The 24,022-nt window shown below is 40.2% G+C and overlaps 1 protein-coding gene across 1 annotated transcript; it reads right to left on the bottom strand.

Annotated features, from left to right (window-relative positions):
• Positions 1-1,205: 1,205 nt before the first annotated feature.
• On the bottom strand, positions 1,206-14,865 carry LOC307119172 (fish-egg lectin-like; the record flags this gene model as incomplete). Its single annotated transcript, XM_079805251.1, has 6 exons — positions 1,206-1,350; positions 1,461-1,585; positions 1,797-2,008; positions 2,181-2,408; positions 2,635-2,696; positions 14,768-14,865. The coding sequence occupies 6 exons, from the start codon at positions 14,863-14,865 to the stop codon at positions 1,206-1,208; spliced, it is 870 nt and encodes a 289-aa protein (XP_079661377.1).
• Positions 14,866-24,022: the final 9,157 nt, after the last annotated feature.

Genomic DNA, 24,022 nt, shown 5'->3' with positions numbered 1-24,022 from the left:
CATTATTTAATCATCAGTTACACCTGTTGTTCATTTCATTAATTGCTTTGTCTTTTTAAACTCTGTCTGGTTTGGTTGTTTTGTTCCTTTGTTTTCTGAGTATTTTGAGTTCTGTGTTAAATAAAACTGACCGCTGTGATTAGATCAGTTTCATCAACTTTATTGCAACCTTACGTTCTGAGTTAACACAATCAGAGCGTAAAAATATGGGAAATTTTACGGGAAAATACTAAAACGGGAAGACAGCGGAAAAAGAGCTAAAATACGTGAGAAACCCGGAAAAAACGGGAGGGTTGACAGCTATGATTTTGCTATTGTAACTGCTTATTTCCGTCGTTGGTATAAGTTGCAGTGGGTGGTAATAGACGAGAAATGTACAGTTTCCTACAATCTTGCTGATAACATTTCTTTAGTCATTTGGCAACCCTGCAGCCTGAACCATAGGCGAACCACCCTTACAGATATGGCAACTGGTTTCATCATGCTGGCATGTGTGGACAGTTTTAAACCATGTGTGTTACAACTAACTAGGTTGTGACCCGCTCACCCCTATACGCATTCTTCTACAGAGAACTTGCATTTTCAGGCAAATCAGGCAAATGTATAAAGGTTTTCTTTTTTTAAAACAGTATTGTGTAAACTGCCCCTTAGATTTCTCGGTTCTGGGTTTGTCAACATTACATGTGTAGAGTTATTCCTGTATATTCTCTGCTTCATTAAAATCTCTTGTAAATCATTCATTCTATGCCACACGTCTTCTTCATAAAAAACTACACAGCACCAGTGACCTTTCAAAATTGTTTCAGAATTGGTCCTGGGATGACTGCATCGGGGTTGTAATGTCATCTCTGTGATTCAGTCTGCAGATGGATCTGTGAGAGGACATTTTCTATCATTTTGAATCTTAACATAAGGCTTAACACAACAGCTGCATTTGTTTAATTATGGTCAGTCATTTTGAAAGTTGTAATCAAACAACTTAAGCTTTATAGATGCATAAACATGCATTCTAATAAGAAAAAAAGAAATTAAACATCAACAGTTTTTTCCAGTTTGAGAACCACTGAACCAAATGATACAACACTAATAAGATGCTCACAATGCTTTATTGATTCAACAGCAAGAAAAAGAGAAGAGAAGAAAGATTATTCAAACTTTTTTGTTAATGATTGAGCTCCTCTGTTGCTGCAGTGACTCATGACAGACTATAAAGTACATTTACGGATGGAGCCGTCAACACAGATGACCCACAGCATTCCCAGGTCAGAGCTCACATGCTTGTGACCATTGGGACAGGCAACCATTGAGATCCAGTCTGTGCCAGCAGGGATGGCTCGAGTGATGCCAGTTCTGCAAAATGATGGTTTCTTTAATTTAGCATTTGATTTATATCAGAAAATTATTCTTGAAAAATTCATCACTTTTGTTCATTCAACATTTAAATGATATGTTTAGTTCACCTTTGGAATAAGGCCCCTTGAGAGTTGACACCAAAGACACTGCCATCAGTTGCTACTTCAATCATGGACAGAAGTCCAGGAATATTCAGAAAGCCGGACCCGGAACAGGCATTGCTAGACACGTCCTGCACGAGACCCAAAGAGACACAAACCAGTAAACCATAGTCACATGAAGAAACTGTGTTTGCTGCCTCCACACCAGTTTCTTTATTTCTTTAGTTATGTTAAACAAAATAAAAAACATTTTGCGTGAAGTCTACTTTATTGTTGTACTTTTAAAACCCCGGTGTACTTGACCTTGTACTCAAGCCCTTGTATTTAACATTGTGACATTACCCTCAAGATGTAGATTTGATTATTGCTGTTCACTCCCCAACAGCTGTATGGGCCACAGCTGTAATACTTCAGCTTCCCACCAATTTGAACCCAAGGAACAGAGCTGGACAGCCATTTGTTGTTACCATCCATATTTAAACAGTATATGTCATCATTCATATTGACACCTGCAACGGCCTGATCACCTCCAGCATCCACCTGTTTGAGAAGGCCTAACAGTACAAATCAACAGGTTGGATGAAAGATTAGTCACTTTAACTGAAAGAATAACAATAAGCTGATGTCATTTGGACTGTGGTTTTAAAAAAAATACTCCAAACTAGTCATTAATAATAGATTAAGCATATCTTATGATTTTGCGCTCTGCACAGTCAGTCTCTTCACCTCCAATCTGCACAAAGCTGCCACCCTGAAACTTGTAGATGTTGTTTGTCATATCCACCCCGAGCTGACCAGCAGGGCCAACGCTGACGTGCTTTAGAGACATGCCGATCTTTGTGAAGACATTATTATATAGGACAAACACTTCATTTTGATTGTTCACTCCAACCACTGAACCGGACCCAGCGTCTATCTGCTTCAGATTGCCACACACATCCACACAGTACAAAGCTGTGAACACATGGTGCAAAATAATGAGTACAAATAGACACTTTCACAAATGAATTAAATACTATTAAATTAAAAAACAGCATATATATATATATATATATATATATATATATATATATATATATATATATATATATATATATATATATATATATATATATATATATATATATATATATACATATATATACATATATATATATACCAAATCACATTAGTAGCTCACCCAGAGTGTGAAGGAACTGGCAGCTGAAGAGTAGCAGGATGCTCTGATAAACCTTCATTGCTCTGTTCATAACCAGAAATCATTTAGTGAATTCAAGTGCATTTAATATGAGTAAGGATAAAACATAATAAATATTAAAATAACAGTAATAAAATGAAGATAACCTCTTATTCTATCTCTTGATAAAATTCAGAATTCAGCAGTCAGTATGGATTCTCCTCTTCTGAGATACAGGTACTAGAAACGTGCATCCAATGTTTTCGAATGATGTTGAGGGATCCTTTATATAGCAAAAATATGTTTGTTTGTTTTTTGGGGGGGGGGGGGGGGGTTAGATACAGGTAAATACGGGCTAGCTCTCTCTATCTCCATCAAACACACTTGTTTGATGTATTATTTTAGTGAGGAGGAAAGTCAATAGAGAGATTTTAACCAGTCTGCCATCTCTTCCAAGACAAATAAGAAACCGCATGTTAAAAAACCCAAAACAAGCCCAGTATTATTGTACTTTTTTTAAACATTATTAATATTATTTATTATCAATAAATGAGCCTGCAACATATTAAACTGAAACCACTGAAAAGCAAAAAAAGAAGTTATTTTACAAAAATCATCAAATTGCAACAAAGCGGAATGGCACGCACTATCACCTGTGAGCAGAATAGGTTTGGGGATGGAAAGGGAGAAAAAGTGTGACGCAAAGGCAAAGTATGTTAACATACTCTGAATTTCCAGTTCTGCCAACTCTCCTAAATCAAATAAGCAACCGCATGTTAAAATAAAAGACCAAAACAAGCCCAATAATATTTTATTGTTTATTGCCATTAATATAATTTATTAACAATAAATGAGCCTGCAACATATTCAACTGAATCCACTAAAAAGCAAATCAAAATCATCAAATCACCTGTGAGCAGAATAGTTTTGGGGATGGAAAGGGAGAAAAAGTGTGAAGTGAAGGCAAAGTATGTTAACATACTCTGAATTTGTCCTTTGCATTTAACCCATTCAAGTTAGTTAGTGGACACACATTAGGAGCATTGAGTAGTGAACACACACATGCACACACTGCAAGCCGTGAAAAGGACAAGAGCAATAAGGGGAGCTGTAATATAGCCACATATTTATAATAAAATAAATTCAAACCATATGTATCTACTGTTAGTATTAATATTCAATTCAAATTTCAATTCAAATTTATTTGTATAGCGCTTTTCACAATACACATTGTTTCAAAGCAGCTTCACAAAAAGTGCATTTCATAAATGTACATTGAAAAATGTTAGAAAGAGAATGTTAAAGAAAAATGTTAGGATAAGTTAATCAATCATGTATTATTTTAGGCCATAACAACGCTGGCGTTGAGTCGTCTCTTCACAGGCGTCGAGTCGTCTCTTCACAGGCGTCGAGTCGTCTCATCACAGGGGCATCTGAAGTCTCCATGAGAGGCTGGATACAAACTGGAGCTGACGAACTAGTTACCTCGGGACCAGTGATGCCAGTAACGCGTTACTTAGTAACGCGTTCCTCTAATTTGACCACTTTTTCCAGTAACGAGTAATCTAACGCGTTACTATTTCCAAACCAGTAATCAGATTAAAGTAACTTATCCAAGTCACTGTGAGTTACTTTTTTTTGTCCTTTTCCTTAGTAAAAATATATATTTTTGCTTTCTTGTTTAGTCTCAGCAGGGTTTTTCCTGCATAGAGAATTACGAGGCGGCCGCCTCCGTCTGTCGACAAAACTCAAGACAGGCAGTCACTTGCTCAGATTAGGCATGTCGTGATAATTAAATAATCATCAGAAATATATATTGTCACATTATCCTTCAGCAATCATTATTAGTATATTATTATTTGCTAGTAGCCTACAAAGTCATCTAAAGCCATAGCTGAATGTCTTTCCTCCGCTGCTCTGTCATTCTCCGTTCAGCATTCAAACTGCGCGTCGTTCGGTTCCAGTCAGCAGCAGCACGGTAAAGCTCACTCCATATGATATATTCCCGTTATAATACTTGATATGTTGATAAAATAATTTATCTTCCTGGAGTTTATCTTGCGGTTTCTGAAAGATGTTGTGCTCGCTACTCAGGTGACAACACGGATTATTAATTAGCATCACACGCACAATAACCAGAATTAAAAACTGTGAAGAAACAAATAATCAGTGAATGTTTGGACCGATAGGCTACATAGTAGACTAGGATTTGTGGGCTCGACGCTCATCTTCTCTTTATGCCGTGGACTTTTCAATGTGCACTCGCACTGCACTGCACACTCTGATTCCATGTTGCTTTAAGCGCATCATTCTGCACCCGGGATGCGCATAAGCGCTTTGTTGCCGCTCTGTTTTGAAGCGTTTCATATATTTTCATAGTTTTGTGCACTTAAAGATTATTAAAAAATATATTGTTCTCACGGATCGATCATATATTTGTTGTCCCTTTACAGAGCTGCACATTACGTTTACAATAAAATATGAATCTTGTAATTTTATATTATTTGTGTAGGCCCATATAATTATTTACATTCATATATAAATATAAATTAAAAATTAAATATAAATTGTTTTTCATAAATGTATTTAATAAAAACAAAGTAATTTGTACCTTTTCATTAACATGTTTAGGGTTTTATGTTTAGTGTTTTATGTTTAGTATAGTGTAACATGTTTTATGTTTAGTGTTGGCAAAAACGGTTGTCATTTTTATGTTGAGGCTGCAGAGGTGTTGTCGGCAACTGATGAATGTAACTAATAAAGTAACTTGTAATCTAACTTAGTTACTTTTAAAATCAAGTAATCTGTAAAGTAACTTAGTTACTTTTAAAATCAAGTAATCTGTAAAGTAACTAAGTTACTTTTTCAAAGTAACTGTGGCAACACTGCTCGGGACTAGTGTCCCGAGATAACAACAGAAAAGCAGATGGGAAATAATTGGCATAGCTGCTGTTCAGAATATTAATGCTGTTGGTGCGATTTAACTGTAGTATAAAACGTATTTATAATGTGAATGCTTGGCTAAAGAGATGCGTCTTTAATCTAGTTTTAAACTGGGACAGAGAGTCTGAACCTCGAACAATATCAGGAAGACTATTCCAGAGTTTAGGAGCTAAATGTGAAAATGCCCTCCCTCCTTTAGTGGACTTAGATATCCTAGGAATGACCAGAAGCCTCGAGTTTAGTGATCTCAAAGAGCGCGATGGATTGTAGGGCGATAAAAGATCCGTTAAATACACTGGAGTTAAACCATTTAGGGCTTTATAGGTCAGTAGCAATACTTTGTAATTGATACGGAACTTAATAGGTAACCATTGTAGAGATGATAAAATTGGTGTTATATGATCATATTTTCTTGACCTAGTAAGAACTCTAGCAGCTGTGTTTTGGACTAACTGTAGCTTGTTTATTGATGATGCAGGACAACCAGCTAATAAAGCATAACAGTAATCTAGTCTCGAGGTCATGAATGCATGAACTAACTTTTCTGCATCAGAGATAGATAGCATGTTACGTAGCTTAGCAATGTTTCTAAGGTGGAAAAATGCCGTTCTTGTAACATATGAAATATGATTTTCGAAAGACAAGTTGCGGTCTAATATAACACCCAGGTCTTTTACTGTAGTGGATAAAGCGACAGGACATCCTTCCAAGTTAAAGTTGTATTGTGAGAGGTTTTGTGGGCAGTTTTTTGGACCAATAAGTAATACCTCCGTTTTATCTGAATTCAATAGCAGAAAATTACACGTCATCCAGTGTTTAATATCATCAACACACGCTGTCAGTTTAGATAATTTAGCGTTTTCATCTGGTCGTGATGAAATATATAATTGAGTGTCATCAGCATAACAGTGGAAATTAATTCCATGTTTTCTTATAATATTACCAAGTGGCAGCATATATATAGAGAATAGCAGAGGGCCTAGCACGGATCCTTGCGGCACCCCATAGTCTACTGATGTTATCTTTGATTTTTCCCCATTTAGACAGACAAAATGGTAGCGGTCTGATAAATACGATCTAAACCAGTTTAATGCCTGTCCCTGAACACCAGTGTAATTTTGAAGTCGATCTAATAGTATTTTATGATCTATAGTATCGAACGCAGCACTAAGATCGAGTAGAACTAGTATTGAGATACAGCCTTGGTCAGAAGCTAGAAGTAAATCATTTGTGATTTTAACGAGCGCGGTTTCTGTGCTGTGATGCGGCCTGAATCCTGATTGAAATTTTTCATAGATATCATTTTCTTGCAAGAAAGAGCACAATTGAGTGGACACAACTTTTTCTAGTATTTTAGACATGAATGGAAGATTTGAAATTGGTCTGTAATTTGCTAGGTTATTATGATCTAATTGTGGCTTCTTAATGAGAGGTTTTATGACTGCCAACTTGAATATTCTTGGAACATGACCTAAAGATAAAGACGAGTTAATAATATTGAGAAGAGGCTCTTCCACTACAGGTAACAACTCTTTCAGTAGTTTAGTGGGTATTGGATCTAATAAACATGTTGTTGGTTTAGATGCAATGATAAGTTTATTTAGCTCTTCCTGTCCTATGGTTGTAAAGCGGTGTAGTAGTTCTTGAGGAGCGATAATTGCGGTTGAATCATAAGACATCATTAATGATTGTACATTTACAATTTTGTTTCTGATGCTTTCTATTTTGTCAGCGAAGAAGTTCATAAAATCATTACTACTAAACTGTAACGGAATATTTTGTTCAGGCGATGCTTGTTTATTTGTTAGTCTAGCCACAGTGTTAAATAAAAACCTTGGATTATTTTGGTTATTTTCTATTAGTTTGCGGAGATGCTCAGCCCTGGCTACTTTTAGGGCCTTTTTATAACGTGACATACTATCTTTCCATGCGATTCTAAAGACCTCTAAATTAGTTTGTTTCCATTTACGCTCTAAGTTACGAGTTTCTCTCTTGATAACATGTGTAGCACTGTTGTACCATGGTGCTTTAGTTTTCTCTCTAACCTTTTTTAATCTAATTGGTGCTACAATTTCTAATGTACTAGAGAAAGTGGTGCTCATACTGCTAGTCATTTCCTCTAGTTCATCTGTTTGTTTGGGTTCACTTAGCAGCTGAGACAGATCAGGTAAGCTATTTGAGAATCTATCTATAGTGGTTGGAAGGATTGTTCTGCCTGGTCGATAACGTGGCGCAACATGACAGATTTCAGCAGTACGCAGTATGCAAGTTACCATGTAATGGTCAGTGACATCATCCCTTTGGGTGACCATATAAGTAAGAAAAAAAATGTACAAGCAACCATATTTTAAAAAATAAGGCCAAGGAACTGCAACCCGTGAGTCAGTGACCCATGATTTTTTAACATGACTTGACAAAAAAAGGAGCCTAAAGTCGCTTATTAAAAGCAAACTTGTCAACTTTGATTTGAACTAAGATATCGTCTGGATTACTAATGTAACCCCTGAACAGAGACGTTGCGTCGATATTGCCGTAATGGGGTCTCGCCTGGGAGCTCAATCACCTCCAAGTTGTAGCTAAATGAGCCAATGGACATTGGCCAGTGAGATTTGCATGCCGAGTCACACCCACCCGGACATACTGGTACACATATGACCGGCATTAATCACTTCATTCATGTTTTGCTGATGAGCCGAAACAGGAGATGTGTCTAATTTCGAAAGGCTGCGTCCTCCAGAGGTCGCGTTTGAAGGCTGCATGCGTCATCTAGGCTGTCTCATTTCAGAAAAAATAAGTAGGACATCATGTGCATGAGGTGTATCCTTCGCTGCTGCAGATAACCCACATTTCTTTGCGTCGCCATTAACAACCGTCATGTTGTTTAAAAATTATTTGGAAAAATGCAGACGCCGGCAGATATACATCTAAGCGAAGATGTGGTGTTTAAACTTAAGTAGTTTCAAGCTTGTTTTTGTTTTTAAGCTGTATTACCTCAAATAGATAGTTGCGGTAAACAGGATTACGAAGAACGGGGGCACGTGGTTTGGAGCGGGAGGGCTCAGGCCGCATCCAACGTCGGATGGCGTTGGATGTGGCCTGGCCTCGCCGGACGGAGAAAGAGAAAAAATAGACACTGACCAGGAGAGCTCTCGCAGCATCCGATGGGAGATCAAGATTTACGGCATCGGATGGGTAAGCCTCGCCGGACGGAGAAAGAGAAAATTGAACCAGTTCTCGATACCCATTCCTAGCTGCAACACAAAATGAAAAAGTACACATGCTAAGCGTGTTACCGATTTTTTGCACTGCCAATACTTTGCACTGCAGAGGTGGCAAAGAAAAAATCTGTTCATGTAGCCTACCATATGAAATAAATAAAGCCAAACTGGTTTGTAATAAGTGAATATGGTAATTCTGTTTTTGGAGTTGTTTAATCATCCTCTGGTGAGATTGATTTGATTTGCTGTTGATTTCTTCGAAGGCTGTGTGGCTGAAAGTCAGTTAGTTGTCGTGTTTCTGCTCATCTCTTCTCTTTTTCTTGTTCTTGTTGTTCCTCTTATCTTCGGTGATTCTACTTGTTTACATCAGGTGTCTAATGCTCAATTGTAGTGTTAAACATGTAACCAGCAACATGCGTTTTCTTTATTAAATCATTTATAAAAATGAATTGGTCAAATTGTCTTGGTCTTTAACTATGAACACACACTTAGAAACGTGATATGTAACACATTCACAAGTTTTGTTGTGGTCTTTCATCATACCAGCAAAGGTCCACCAGCATACCAGCATCCTAAGCTGGTCCCAACATGCAAAACATACTTTATACTGGCGACCAGCAAAGCTGGATTTTTCAGCACTGGATCCACTGATTTGTTCAAAGAATCCGATTCATTCGGACTATTCACTGATTAAAATACAGTATGGAGCTTTAGAAAATGAATGCTAATTAATGCTCTACTGGTTTAGGCAAATTAAATGCCACAGATTTTTTACAAGACTAAAATGTTCCCTGATATACTGGAAATATATGAAGAGTTATGTTGGAAATCACATGGCTACTGATGTATTAAATAACTGCTGGGAATATGTAAACAAAAAGAAAGGGGATCAGAATTTAGCATAAAAGAAAAATGTCATATTGCAGAGATTAAATGTAACATGTCACCTGTATGGGTTGAGGTACCGGTGCATGGGCTTTCCCAGAGGTTGAAATTGATCAGGAGATATTAGAAAAGACAAGGGATTGAGAGGAAATGGGCATGATAAAAGAAACCGTATAAACAGTATTAAGTGTAGAAATGTCAAAAAAGTTTATCAGCTAATTTATTGGAATGTTGTTCCAGGATCAATAAAGATGTTGATCCAGGAACATCAGGATCTACCAGAAGCATCCTGTACAAGACCGAAAGAAACACATCCGGATCTGATCCGGATGAATACAGCAACCAAATACTGTCACACTGTTTGCTGTCTCCACCCCAGTTTCTTTATTTAGTTTTAAAAATCAACCTCTTGTGATGTTTCATTTGTCATTTAACACAATACTTTAATTATAAAATTTGCCACACTGCATCCATATTTAAACAGAATATGTCATCATTCACACTGCCCTTATGAAAAAGAAGTATACTTCAAGTTAATTTTATTAAGTATACTTAAGTTACGCTTAAGTATATTTTTAAGTATACGTTATTTAGTAAGTATACTAATATCAATGTACTAGTAGTAAACTTTTAAGTATTCAATACTACTGGGACTAAATTTGCCTACTTTTAGTATATAAAAGTATACATTTAAGTGTACTATAAGTGTAACAGTATAAACCTTAAGTACACAACTACGTTTCTCATTTGTACTGCATCTGTACAAGTGAACTCATAAGTATACTAGTAGTTTAGCTACTATTTTAATACTTGTAGTAAAATTTTTTGTTTATGATGGTACACTTTGAAAGTAGTAAACTACCAGTTCAGTTTAAAACACAGACGGAAGTGCTGAGTGAAGGGGGTTTGCCCTCAGCACTTGGTGCCCTACGCACAGCGCGTGATGCGCATGGTGGGAGCGGCGGCACTGCGTATAACAGTGAAAACATGGATAGCCAGAAAAATCAGTTAATAGCAGGGAAAGAGTGAAGTTGATTTGAAGTAAATTCCCATGTACACTAGTGGACTAAAGTGCAAATTTAAGTATATTTCTGAGAAGTACATAAAGTGCATTTCTGAGAAGTTCATTCTGTTACGGGTGAGGCTTCCTTTTCACTTCCTCCGGACCATCAGAGGGAGCTCTCACCAGAATATTGACTGTTATCATTCGGACTACATTTCCCATGGGCCCTCATTCCTGGGACTGATTGTTCATGCACCTGCTATTCATCACACACACACACACACACACACACACACACACACACACACACACACACACACACACACACACACACACACACACACACACACACACACACACACACACACACACACACACACACACACACACACACACACACACACACACACACACACACACACACACACACACACACCCACCCACCACCACCATTGCAAAGTCGTGATTTGCCTTGGTGATAATTTCTGAGCGTTTATACTGTGGACTGTTGATGCTGTTTTGAACTCAGACTGTTTCCTGTTATCTGAACCTTAGCTGCCTACCTGACCTTTGCCTGTTTACTGGATTGTGATTCTCAGCCTCCTGCCCTGACCATTTGCCTGTGTTCTGGATTGTGTATATATGTAGCCTGCCTCGACCTAAGCCTGTTCCCATTTATGATATTGCTCTGCCTTCTCAGGGTTCCCACTCGTCCTGGAAAACCTTGAAAACCTGGAAAATTGATGACAAATTTTCCAGTCCTGGAAAACACATGGAAAATTAGACAAAATGTAAAATGTCCTGGAAAATCTTGTTGTTGTCTGGGAAAATTCTTTAAAAAAAAGTTATTTCTTTAGCCGAGTATAAAGAGTTTATCGCTGGCCCAAACAATTAGCGCTAGTTGTAGAAAGCACAAGTTCAGGAATGCTGAGTTTGATACGTGTGAGTAGTATTTTGAATAATGATGTTTAGTCTTGTGTTGCAGCCGTTAGCTAATGCTATAACTGCTCAAATGTATGCAGTGAATGTTAACTCGTAAGCTGCTACCTAACCACATCATTTTGATATAAAGTCACATTTGTGTGTTATAAAGTCAGAGTTGCAAGATATAGTCAGAATTGCGCGATATAAACTCTCAAGTCTTTTCGTCACAATTGACTTTTTTTTGCGCAGTTGCAAGTTTATATCTTGCAATTCTGACTTCTTTTCTCAGAATTGTGAGATCTAAACTGCAATTGCAAGTTATAAAGTCAAATTCTGAGGAAAAAAGAATTGCGACAATTTTCGCGTTTATATCACAAATATGTAAACTCGCAATTGCGAGAAAGTCAGAATAGCGAGATAAAAAGTCACAATTACCTTTTCTTTCTATTCTGTGGTGTGTGATGTATGATTAAGAGCTCATATTGAAAAATGCTGGATTGTTAAGTAATGGCAATAAACTGTACAGCTTTTAAAGACTTAGAAAGCAATATTTGGCATGATCCTTGTCTTTTATTCCCACCGAATGTCCTGGAAAAGTGCCGGAAAATGGTTGCTGAAAAAGAGTGCAACCCTGCTTCTACATTGTCTCTGCTGTGTCTCGACACTGTAGGCTACTGTTTGACTCTGACTAAAATAAAGCTGCAGATGGATTCTCACTCCAATGACTCTTCGTTACACGTACAAAGTAGTCTGAAAGTATTCTTACTTATTTTTTTTGCCTAAATATAAAGTTATGAAATTAATTCTCCCCTAACTCAAATTGGTTTGCTCTGGAACAAGTAATAGATTAATAAGACCAAAGATTGCCCGTTTGATTTACCCCAAATTAATTATATCTCATGTTTAACCACTATCTAGATACAGTAAGAGCCAGCTGCAAATTCCCGAGAGGCCTGACCGAGATGAAGCTGTTCTCGGCGGGTGCATGAGCTCTGAACGGCCATTGCCGGCCTGGAGCTCAAATCTGTCAAAGCTTTTAAAGAAACAAAAAGAAAGGGGATCAGGATTGAGCATAAAAGAAAAATGTCAGATTGCAGAGATTAAATGTAACATGACATGTCACCTGTATGGGGAGATCCTGTTCCAGGATTAATAAAGATGTTGATCCAGGAACCTCAGGATCTACCAGAAGCATCCTGTACAAGACCGAAGAACTGCAACCAAATACTGCAACCAAATACTGTCACACTGTTTGCTGTCTCCACCCCAGTTTCTTTATTGAGTCTTATTAGAACAATCAAACTCTTGTGATGTTTCATTTGTCATACTTTTAAAAACCTGGTGTACTTGAATTTGTATTAAAGCCCTTCAATTTAACATTGTAACATTACCCTCATGATGAAGATAAGGTAATTTCTTTATATAACAAGGTTTGTTGATAAGGGAAGAAGGAGGCGGAAACCAACGAACATTCAACACTCTACTTTAATTATAAAATTTACCACACTGTAATACTTCACCTTCCCATTAAGTTAAACCCAAGGAATAGTGCTCAGGATAGTTGTTGTTAGCATCCATATTTAAACAGAATATGTCATCATTCATATTGCCCTTATGAAAAAGAAGTATACTTCAAGTTAATTTTATTAAGTATACTTAAGTAATGTTCAAGTATATTTTTAAGTATACGTTATTTAGTAAGTATACTAATATCAATGTACTAGTAATAAACTTGTAAGTATTCAATACTACTTGGGACTAAATTGGCCTTTTAGTATGTAAAAGTATACATTTAAGTGTACTATAAGTGTAACAGTATAAACTTTAAGGACACAACTACATTTCTCATTTGTACTGCATCAAGTGAACTTATAAGTATACAAGTAGTTTACTATTTTAATACTTGTAGTAAATGTATTTGTTTATGATAGTACACTTCGAAAGTATACGACTCGGTTACTCACGTAACCTCGGTTCCCTGAGAGAAGGGAAAGAGTATTGCATAGCATACGCTGGGGGAAACTCCTTTCCTTGAGAATATGAAGCAGAAATTTTATCCTTATAATTTTATCCAGGGCTGGACTAGGGTTAAAATTCGAGGACAAACCCAGCCCATCCGGCCCTTGAGTTCCCCCGTGAATGTTTTTGCTGGGAATAGGGCCTTAAATTCGAGTAAATAAATAACTAGTATAATGACGGATATTATTGAATTTACTGCAAATGCAGTTAACAAATTTAATATCGCACTTTTGTCACACAGAAATGCACTTGACAGTAAAGAACTGATTTTGAGCTAGGATGCATTAAAGTGAATTTACTGCTATTAAATTCTGTCATCATTTACTTCCCCTTACGTTGTTCCAAACCTGTTTAACTAACTCTCTTCTGCATGTGAAACACAAAAGAAGATATTTTAAAAAATGTTGGCAACCAAACCATTTTGGTTGGCTACCATTGAATATTGTATGGACAAAAAAAACCTGACTCATTCAGGTTTGGAATGACATTAGGGTGAGTAAATTATCCCATTTTTGGTTGAACTACCCCCTTAAAAACAATAATATTTTACAGTTGACAGCTAATTTATGTAAGATACTGATAACATTTAATTGCAGTTTCATTTAACTGTAAGATCATGGTAGTCACAGGTAAAACCATGCTTCTCATTACCATATGGTTTCTAAAATAAATAAATAATAATAATCTATTGAGTTTTTAATAAAAAATAATGTAAACACGTAGAAAATATGAAAACAGCCTCTATAAATGTGATTTATATTCTGCAATATTTAATATAAGTAGTAATAGCAACATTTTTTATAAATATGTCATGATCCTGTCTCTTTCTCCCCCCCCCCCCCCCCCCCTGCTGGTCATTTTCCTACTCACGCTCTCCTGTGGGCACTTGCTCACTTTCACTTTGTTGCAGATGTTCCTCGTTATTACTGAGAGGCTTGTTCTTTCTACACCTGTCCCTCCTTTCCCCTCTGATTAGCGTCTCTATTTCTAGTTCTTGTCTTTCCTTTGTTCTCTGCCAGAGTATTATAACTGTTTGCTGATGTATTACCAGAACGATTGTCTGTCTAGTCTTGTCCTGTCTAGGTGAACGCTGTTCGTACCGATCTAACCAGTTGCTGATTCTTATGCTGAATCTATGCTCTACCCAGCTCGCCTGTCGCTGAGTGCTGTGACTGGGACTTTCAGTGGAACCTTATCCACGGCCGTCAGCCAACCTTTGTTCAGTTTCTGCGGACCGGTCATCTACCCGGGTCCACCACCTGTGTTACCCTTTTAAGAAGGAACTCTATGTTTGACGGCTCAGCGGCCGACTTGCCAGACTCTTAATAAAAGAACTGTTAACTTGCCTTCGCCTCTGGATCCTTTCTCACCTCTTGACAGAATACTCTGGCCAAACCCATGGATCCAGCGAGGGAGAACCCTTTCCAGACGGCCCTCGAGATGCAGGGCGCCATGCTGGGTAAGTACGAGGAGAAGCTGCACGCCACCTGCCATGCCGTTGAGACACTGGCCGTCCAGGTGACCGACTTATCTGCCCAACTGAGTCGTTCCCAGGCTGAGGCTTCTGCTCCAAGATCTTTCGAGGCACACGAACCCAGAATGAACAACCCACCCTGCTACACCGGTGAGCCCACCGAATGTCGTTCTTTTCTAACTCAGTGTGAGGTGGTGTTCTCGCTGCAGCCCCAGACTTATTCCAAGGAGCGCTCCCGGATCGCCTATGTTGTTTCTCTCCTGACGGGACGTGCGAGGGAATGGGGAACGGCCGTGTGGAACGCTGAGACGGCTTGTCTGGGTCAGTACACTCTCTTCAAGGAGGAGATGCTCCGAGTGTTTGACCGCTCCGCCTACGGTGCCGAAGCTTCGCGCCTTCTTTCTACGCTCCGCCAGGAGGACAGGTTGGTCACCGACTTTTCTATTGAATTTCGCACACTGGCCACTTCATGTGATTGGAACGAGTCGTCGCTCGGTTCTTGGAGGGGTTGCGTGCGGAGATCAAGGACGAGGTGCTCGCTCGGGAGACACCCACGCGTCTCGACTCCCTGATCGACCTGGCTATCCAAGTGGAGAAGCGATTCGACCTGCGCCGCCGCGCTCGCATACTGGAGAGATCTCTCTTTTCCTCTCTTCCGCTCTCTACTACTCCGCCGAGGTGTGCTCAGCCCAAGCCTATGCAGCTGGGAGGTATTCGCCTCGACGCCGCCGAACGTCATCGGAGAATCACGAACCGCCTCTGCCTGTACTGTGGTGCGGTGGGGCACTTCGTTTCTGCGTGTCAAGTAAAAGCCAGAGCTCACCAGTAGAGAGAGGGATACTGGTGAGCGCATCTGTTCAGACCCCTTCGTCACGTTCTCGCACTACTTTTCCGGTCCACCTCCGCTGGCCGGGTTCAGCTGTCTCATGTCAGGCTTTGATCGACTCGGGGGCGGAGGGGAATTTCGTTGACGAGTCCTGGGCGCTCGACCAGGGCATTCCCCTCGTCGATCTTAAAGGTCCCGTTTTTCGTGTTTTTTTAAGCTTTGATTGTGTTTACAGTGTGCAATATAACGTGTTCATGTTTCACGTGTAAAAAAACACAGTATTTTTCACACATTTTACTTATCTGTATACTGCTGTTTTCACTGTCCTCAAAACGGCATGAGAATTTCCTTGTTCTATGAAGTCCCTCCTTCAGAAATACGTAACGAGTTCTGATTGTGCCAGCGGTTCCCGTGTTGTGATTCGACAGCAGCTTAGGGCACGTTGCACGGAAAGGTCACGCCTCTTACCATAACGGGGAGATGAACGCGCTCAAACTACAGCCCCTGAAGGCCAAAGGTCTGAACGACATGGCGACAAACGCAACCGAACCGAACCGAACGCAACACTTCCTCTTCTCCACGAGGGAGCAACAAGACCACGCCCCCCTTTTTCGTGTTTTCTTGTGGGCGGAGGTTAGTCGACAAACTGCTCTACTGACGTAATTAAAGCAGGATGTACATGGATGTAGTCCAAACCGGCCATTCGCTGTAGGCTTTTAAAGGGAACTTCTGTTAAATAAAATATCTCGATTGGCATTGAACTTTGAGCTTTATGATTTTACAGGTATTATTTATGCTCTAACAGCAACATTACACACTAACTAAAGTTTGAAAAATGGGATCACGAAGAACAGGACCTTTAAGGATGCTGCTCCTGCTTTTGCCCTTGATGGTAGTACTCTCGCCAATGTTCGCCGTGTCACCATTCCGGTGAGTCTCACCGTCTCTGGCAATCATCGAGAGACTATTTCCTTTTTTATTTTTCATTCTCCATTTACCCCTGTGGTTTTGGGCCATCCTTGGCTTGTGGACCATAATCCTCAGATAGACTGGTGTAGAGGAACTATCCTCTCTTGGAATTTGTCATGTCATGTTAAGTGTTTAGTGTCTGCTGTTCCCCCAGTGTCTTCTGTTTCTGTGTTTCAGGAGGAGCCGGGTGATTTGTCAGGAGTACCTGAGGAGTATCACGATTTGCGAGCGGTTTTCAGTCGTTCCCGGGCGTCTTCTCTCCCTCCTCATCGACCTTATGACTGCGGTATTGATCTCGTTCCCGGGACCACGCCTCCTCGCGGGAGACTTTACTCCCTGTCGACGCCTGAGCGCAAGGCGCTTGAGGATTACCTTTCCGACGCACTGAACGCAGGTACTATAGTTCCGTCCTCCTCTCCGGCCGGTGCAGGGTTTTTCTTTGTGAAGAAGAAGGATGGGTCCTTGCGTCCCTGTATTGATTATAGTCAAGTCAAGTCAACTTTATTTATATAGCGCTTTTAACAATGTAGATTGTTTCAAAGCAGCTTTACAGTGTTAAACAGGATAATAATGCAGCATAATTTTATTCAGCTGTATAGCCATTCTGGAAAAATTTCAAGTATCATACAGTGACAGTGTGGGCTTTAGATCAATAATTTGATCAGTAATTTAGTTTAAATGGATAATTTAGTTTATTATTTAGATGTATTTCGATGTTTAGTTGAAAAATTTAGTGTCCCCAACTGAGCACGCCAAGCCAGAGGCAACAGTGGCAAGGAAACCAAAACCCCATTAGGTGACCTAATGGAGAAAAATAAACCTTGGGAGAAACCAGGCTCAGTCGGGGTGCCAGTTCTCCTCTGGCCAATTAACAAACAGCGTATTATTATTATTATTCTGGCAGTTTTACAGCTCGGAGGTCATAATAGATCAGAATATTCGAGGGACCGGGGGCAACATGCTGGAGACGGGTTTATTGAGGATGATGTTGATTAAATAATTATTAAAGTGCAATATTCGAATGATCGGAGGCAACACGCAGGAGACGGGTTTATTGAGATGCCGTGTCGATGAGGCAGTTTCAGGGGGAGTCTAATCACGGTCTCCCAGACACTTCGGGGTCCTGTGTTGGTCTTCTCTGGGCGCAGGTCCACCATCTGATCTGGATACGGCCCGGATCCAGCTGACTGCAGTAAACCTCGGGATAAAACAGAGAGACTAACATTAGCGTAGATGCCATTCTTCTGATGATGTAACGAGTACATCAGGTGTTATGGGAAGTGTTCCCGGTTCCGGCTGACCTAGTTAATGCAGCCTAACAATCATTTCATTGAAAAAGTGTTTTATGTGTATGCCACAGTAAAGAGATGTGTTTTTAGTCTAGATTTAAACTGACAGAGTGTGTCTGCTTCCCGAACAATGTTAGGAAGACTGTTCCAGAGTTTAGGTGCTAAATAGGAAAACGATCGACCGCCTGCAGTTGATTTGGATATTCTCGGTATGATCAACTGGCCAGAATTTTGAGACCGCAGTAGACGTGATGGAGTATAATATGTTAAGAGCTCGCTCAAGTATTGGGGAGCTAAACCATTTAGTGCTTTGTAAGTAATAAGTAAGATTTTAAAATTTATGCGATGTTTAATAGGCAGCCAGTGCAGTGTTGACAGAACTGGGCTAATATGGTCATACTTCCTGGTTCTAGTAAGAACTCGAGCTGCTGCGTTTTGGACCAGCTGGAGTTTATTTATTAAGCGAGCAGGGCAACCACCCAGTAGAGCATTACAATAATCTAACCTTGAGGTCATGAACGCATGAACTAACTGTTCAGCATTTTGCATTGAGAGCATGTGCCGTAATTTAGATATATTTTTAAGATGGTAGAAAGCAGTTTTACAGATGCTAGAAACGTGGCTTTCAAACGAAAGATTGGTATCAAAGAGCACACCCAGGTTCCTCACTGACGACGAGGACTTGACAGAACAGCCATCAAGTGTTAGACAGTATTCTAGGTTACTACTTGTGGAGCTTTTTTGTCCAATAATTAAAAATTCAGTTTTTTCTGAATTGAGTTGCAGGAAATTACCAGTCATCCAATGTTTTATATCAGCTATGCATTCCGTTAATCTTGTGAATTGGTAAGTTTCTTTAGGGCGTGAAGAAATATAGAGCTGAGTATCGTCAGCATAACAATGAAAACTAACGCCATGCTTCCTAATGATATCTCCCAGTGGTAGCATGTACAGGGTGAAGAGTAGCGGTCCTAGCACTGAGCCTTGCGGTACTCCATACTGAACTTGCGATCGGTGTGACATATCTTCATTTACTACTACAAACTGATAACGGTCGCATAGGTATGATTTAAACCATGATAATGCAATTCCACTAATACCTACATAATTTTCGAGTCTATTCAAAAGAATGTTGTGGTCGATAGTATCAAATGCAGCGCTAAGATCGAGTAACACTAATAGAGAGATACAGCCACGATCGGATGATAAGAGCAAATCATTTGTAACTCTGACGAGAGCAGTCTCAGTGCTATGATACGGTTTAAATCCTGACTGGAAATCCTCACAGATACCATTTCTTTCTAAAAAGGAACATAATTGTGAAGACACTGCCTTTTCAAGTATTTTTGACAGAAAGGGTAGATTTGAGATTGGTCTATAATTGACTAAATCTGTAGGATCAAGTTGCGGTTTTTTAATAAGTGGTTTAATAATTGCCAACTTAAAAGTTTTCGGTACATATCCTAATGACAAAGATGAATTAATGATATTAAGAAGAGGATCTATGACCTCTGGTAGCATCTCTTTTAATAGCCTAGTTGGTATAGGGTCGAGCATACATGTTGTCGATTTTGATGATTTAACGAGTTTAGCCAATTCTTCTTCTCCTATAGCAGTGAATGAGTGTAATTTTTCCTCAGTGACACTACAATGCTCTGTCTGATGTGATGCTGTATTAGACGGCTGCATGGTTAAAAAATTTTTCCTAATATTATCAATCTTACATGTGAAGAAGTTCATAAAGTCATTACTGCTGTGCTGTTTACAATCATCAGAAGTTGAAGCTTTATTTTTGGTTAATTTAGCCACTGTATCGAATAAATACCTTGGGTTGTGTTTGTTTTCTTCCAAGAGAGTTGAGAAATAAGCAGATCTAGCAGTTTTTACAGCCTTTCTGTATGTGATCATGTGCTCTTTCCACAAATTACGAAATACCTCTAATTTTGTTTTCTTCCAGCTGCGCTCCATTTTTCTGGCTGCTGTTTTAAGGGCCCGGGTGTGCTCGTTGTACCACGGCGTTGGACTATTTTCTTTAATCTTCTTTAAGCGCAGAGGAGCAACTGTGTCTAAAGTACTGCAAAAGAGAGAGTCAATAGTTTCTGTTGCAACATCGAGTTCTTCTATACTATCTGGGATGCTGAGCAGATGATACTGATGAGGGAGATTATTTAAAAAGCAATCTTTAGTAGCGGCAGTGATTGTCCTGCCATTTTTAAAGCGAGGGGGCGGCTTTGCAACCTTAGCTAAATTAAGTATACATGATACTAAGTAATGATCTGAGATGTCATCGCTCTGCTGCAGAATTTCAACGGTATCAACATTTATTCCATGTGACAATATTAGGTCTAAAGTATGATTATGGCGATGAGTGGCTCCTGACACGTGTTGCCTAACTCCAATAGAGTTTAGTGTGTCTTTAAATGCTAATCCCAATACGTCTTTTCCGTTGTCAACATGGATATTAAAATCACCAACAATTAGTACTTTATCTACGGCCAGTACTAACTCTGATAGAAAATCAGCAAATTCTTTGATAAAGTCTGTATTATGCCCAGGTGGCCTGTATACAGTAGCTAACACAAATGTTGAACGGGTTTTATCATGTACACTACATAGCGTTACATAAAGCACCAAAACTTCGAAGGAATTATATTTGAAACTAGACTTCTGAGTAATACTGAAGATATTATTATAAATTACAGCAACCCCTCCCCCTTTACCTTTCAGACGCGGCTCATGTTTATAACAATAATCTTGGGGGGTGGACTCATTTAAGGTAATGTAGTCGTCAGGTTTTAGCCAGGTTTCTGTCAAACAGAGCACATCTAGATTATTATCTGTAATAATATCATTAACAATAAGCGCTTTTGGGGAAAGGGATCTAATATTCAGCAACCCAAGCTTTATCAATTGTTCATCTGTATTATATATTTTGTTTATTTGTTGGACGTCAATTAAATTTTTACTGTTGAATGGTTTTGATGTTTTTTTGTATTTACTAATTCGGGGAACAGACACAGTCTCTATATGATAATATCTAGGTGAAAGAGTCTCTATGTGCTGGGATTTATCTGACTCCGGTAACGTGAGACAGCTAGCAGACGGTCGGTTTAGCCAGTTTGTCTGCTTCCTGACCTGGGCCCTAGTGAGTCAAGGTTTAGCTCTAAGACTATGTGCCAGATTACTAGAGAGAAGAGCGGCACCACCCCAAGAGGGATGGATGCCATCCTTCTTCAACAGGTCAGGTCTGCCCCAAAAACTTTTCCAATTGTCTATGAACCCTATGTTATTTTGCAGACACCACTTAGACAACCAGCCATTGAGTGATGATAGTCTGCTAACTATCTCATCACTCCTTTTTACCGGGAGCGGTCCAGAACAAAAAACAGCCTCAGACATCGTACTAGCGAGTTCACACACCTCTTTAATGTTAATTTTGGTGATCTCCGACTGGCGAAGTCGAACATCATTAGTGCCGACGTGAATAATAATCTTAGAGAATTTACGATTAGCTTTAGCCAGCACTTTTAAATTTGCTTTGATGTCAGGTGCTCTGGCTCCCGGTAAACAAGTGACTATGGTAGCTGGTGTCTCTATCTTCACGTTCCGTGTAATAGAATCGCCAATGACTAGGGCACTTTCAACAGGATACTCAGTGGGTGCTTCACTGAGAGGGGAGAACCTGTTTGATGTTCTAACCGGAACGGAAAAGCGGTTCTTTGGTCTGCGACTATGCTGCCTCACTGTTACCCAGTTTCCCTGCTGCGAGGGCCCTGCAGCCGGAACCGAAAAATGTACAGAGTTCACTAAGCTATTCGCATCCAAATCAGTGTCTAAAGCTGTTACATCCTCACTACTCTCAGATAAAGTATGGATGCGTGTTTCTAATTCTGAAATCTTCTCCGTCAGCCTAACTATCTCCTTACATTTATCACATGTGAAGCCCTTTTCGCCAGCGGAGAAGCCTATACTGAACATGTGGCATGCACTGCAGGTGATAATGACAGGAGAAGACATGACTTACCGTGTTTGTTGATTAATCCAATTTACCACTTACCACAATCGTTTGCTGGACACAATTTACTAATCCAAGTTATGAACTCAGAAAAAGGGAGGCCCGGGTGCAGAGATAACAAGCTAACAGGCTAGCAAAATGCTAATGTGTGATGGTGATTTAGATTAAAAGCTAGCGATGTCAAATTTAACGTGATAGGCAATTTTTAAACAATGTATGGTGATGAGTAAGTTATATTTAGCAGTAGAAGAAAGAGGAAATATCAAAATAAAGATTCAAACGTAAGCAAGGCTCTACAGAGCTACAGACTTGAGCTACAGAGCAACAGACACAGCAGGCAGACAGGAGCAATCGATCAGGAGCAATCGATCACCGATCAGGAGCAATCGATCAATCCGATTATAGAGGGTTGAACGAGATAACTGTGAAGAATCGCTATCCTCTTCCACTTATGTCGTCGGCTTTTGAAATCTTGCAGGGAGCTAAGGTCTTCACAAAGTTAGATCTTCGTAACGCTTATCCTCTGATTCGTATCAGGGAGGGGGACGAGTGGAAGACGGCGTTTAACACACCTCTAGGGCACTTTGAGTATCGCGTGCTTCCGTTCGGGTTGGTCAACGCTCCTGCCGTTTTTCAGGCGTTGGTCAATAACGTGTTGCGTGACATGCTTAATATTTTTGTTTTCGTGTACCTCAATGACATTTTTATCTTCTCTTCCTCTCTCCAGGTGCATACTCAGCACGTTCGGTGCGTCTTACAACGCCTGTTAGAGAATCGCCTGTTTGTGAAGGCGGAGAAGTGTACTTTCCACGCTCAGTCGGTCACATTTTTGGGTTCGGTCGTTTCGGCGGAGGGGATCAGCATGAAATTTGGCTAAGATCCGCGCTGTCACCGAGTGGCCCATTCCGGACTCCCGCGTCACGCTCCAACGTTTTCTAGGATTCGCAAATTTTTATCGCCGCTTTATTAATAATTTCAGCCAAGTTGCGGCTCCACTTACCGCCCTCACGTCTGTCAAGAACCGTTTTGTTTGGTCTCAGGCCGCACAGACGGCGTTTGATCGGTTAAAGTCTCTTTTTACGCCGGCCCCTATTCTCTCGACCCCGGACGTCTCCAAGCAGTTTATCGTTGAGGTCGACGCCTCGGAGGTGGGCGTGGGGGCCATCCTTTCCCAACGTTCCGCGTCCGATGACAAGGTCCATCCCTCTGCGTATTTTTCGCATCGTCTCACACCCGCGGAACGCAATTATGATGTCGGTAATCGCGAGCTATTGGCTGTCCGCCTGGCTTTGGGTGAGTGGCGTCAGTGGTTGGAGGGAGCCTCGATTCCATTCATAGTCTGGACTGATCACCGTAATCTGGAGTATATTCGTTCGGTGAAGAGACTTAACGCTCGTCAGGCTCGTTGGGCACTTTTCTTTGCTCGGTTCGAGTTTACCATCTCGTTTCGACCGGGTGCAAAGAATGTTAACCCCAACGCTCTTTCGCGTCAATTCGTTTCCCCGGAGGTGGCGCCTACCACTGAGGCTGTCCTTCCTCAGGGCCATGTGGTGGGTGCCGCGGTTTGGGGAATCGAACGTCTTGTCAGACGCGCGCTGTCACGCTGTGTCACACCGCGCAGGTGCCCTCAGGGGCGTTTGTTTGTCCCGTCTGCTGCCCGTTTGGCCGTTCTCCAGTGGGGGCATTCGTCCAAATTGTTTGCTCATCCCGGGGTTAGGGGCACCATTGCCGCTGTTCACCAGAGGTTCTGGTGGCCCACCCGGGAGCGTGACATCCGCCGTTTTATAGCTTCTTGCATTGTCTGCGCCCAGACTAAATCTAGGAAT

The sequence above is a fragment of the Gobio gobio genome, assembly GCF_949357685.1.
Source record: "Gobio gobio genome assembly, chromosome: 22".
Taxonomy (NCBI): domain Eukaryota; kingdom Metazoa; phylum Chordata; class Actinopteri; order Cypriniformes; family Gobionidae; genus Gobio; species Gobio gobio.
This window is presented reverse-complemented; position numbering and strand designations above follow the sequence as displayed.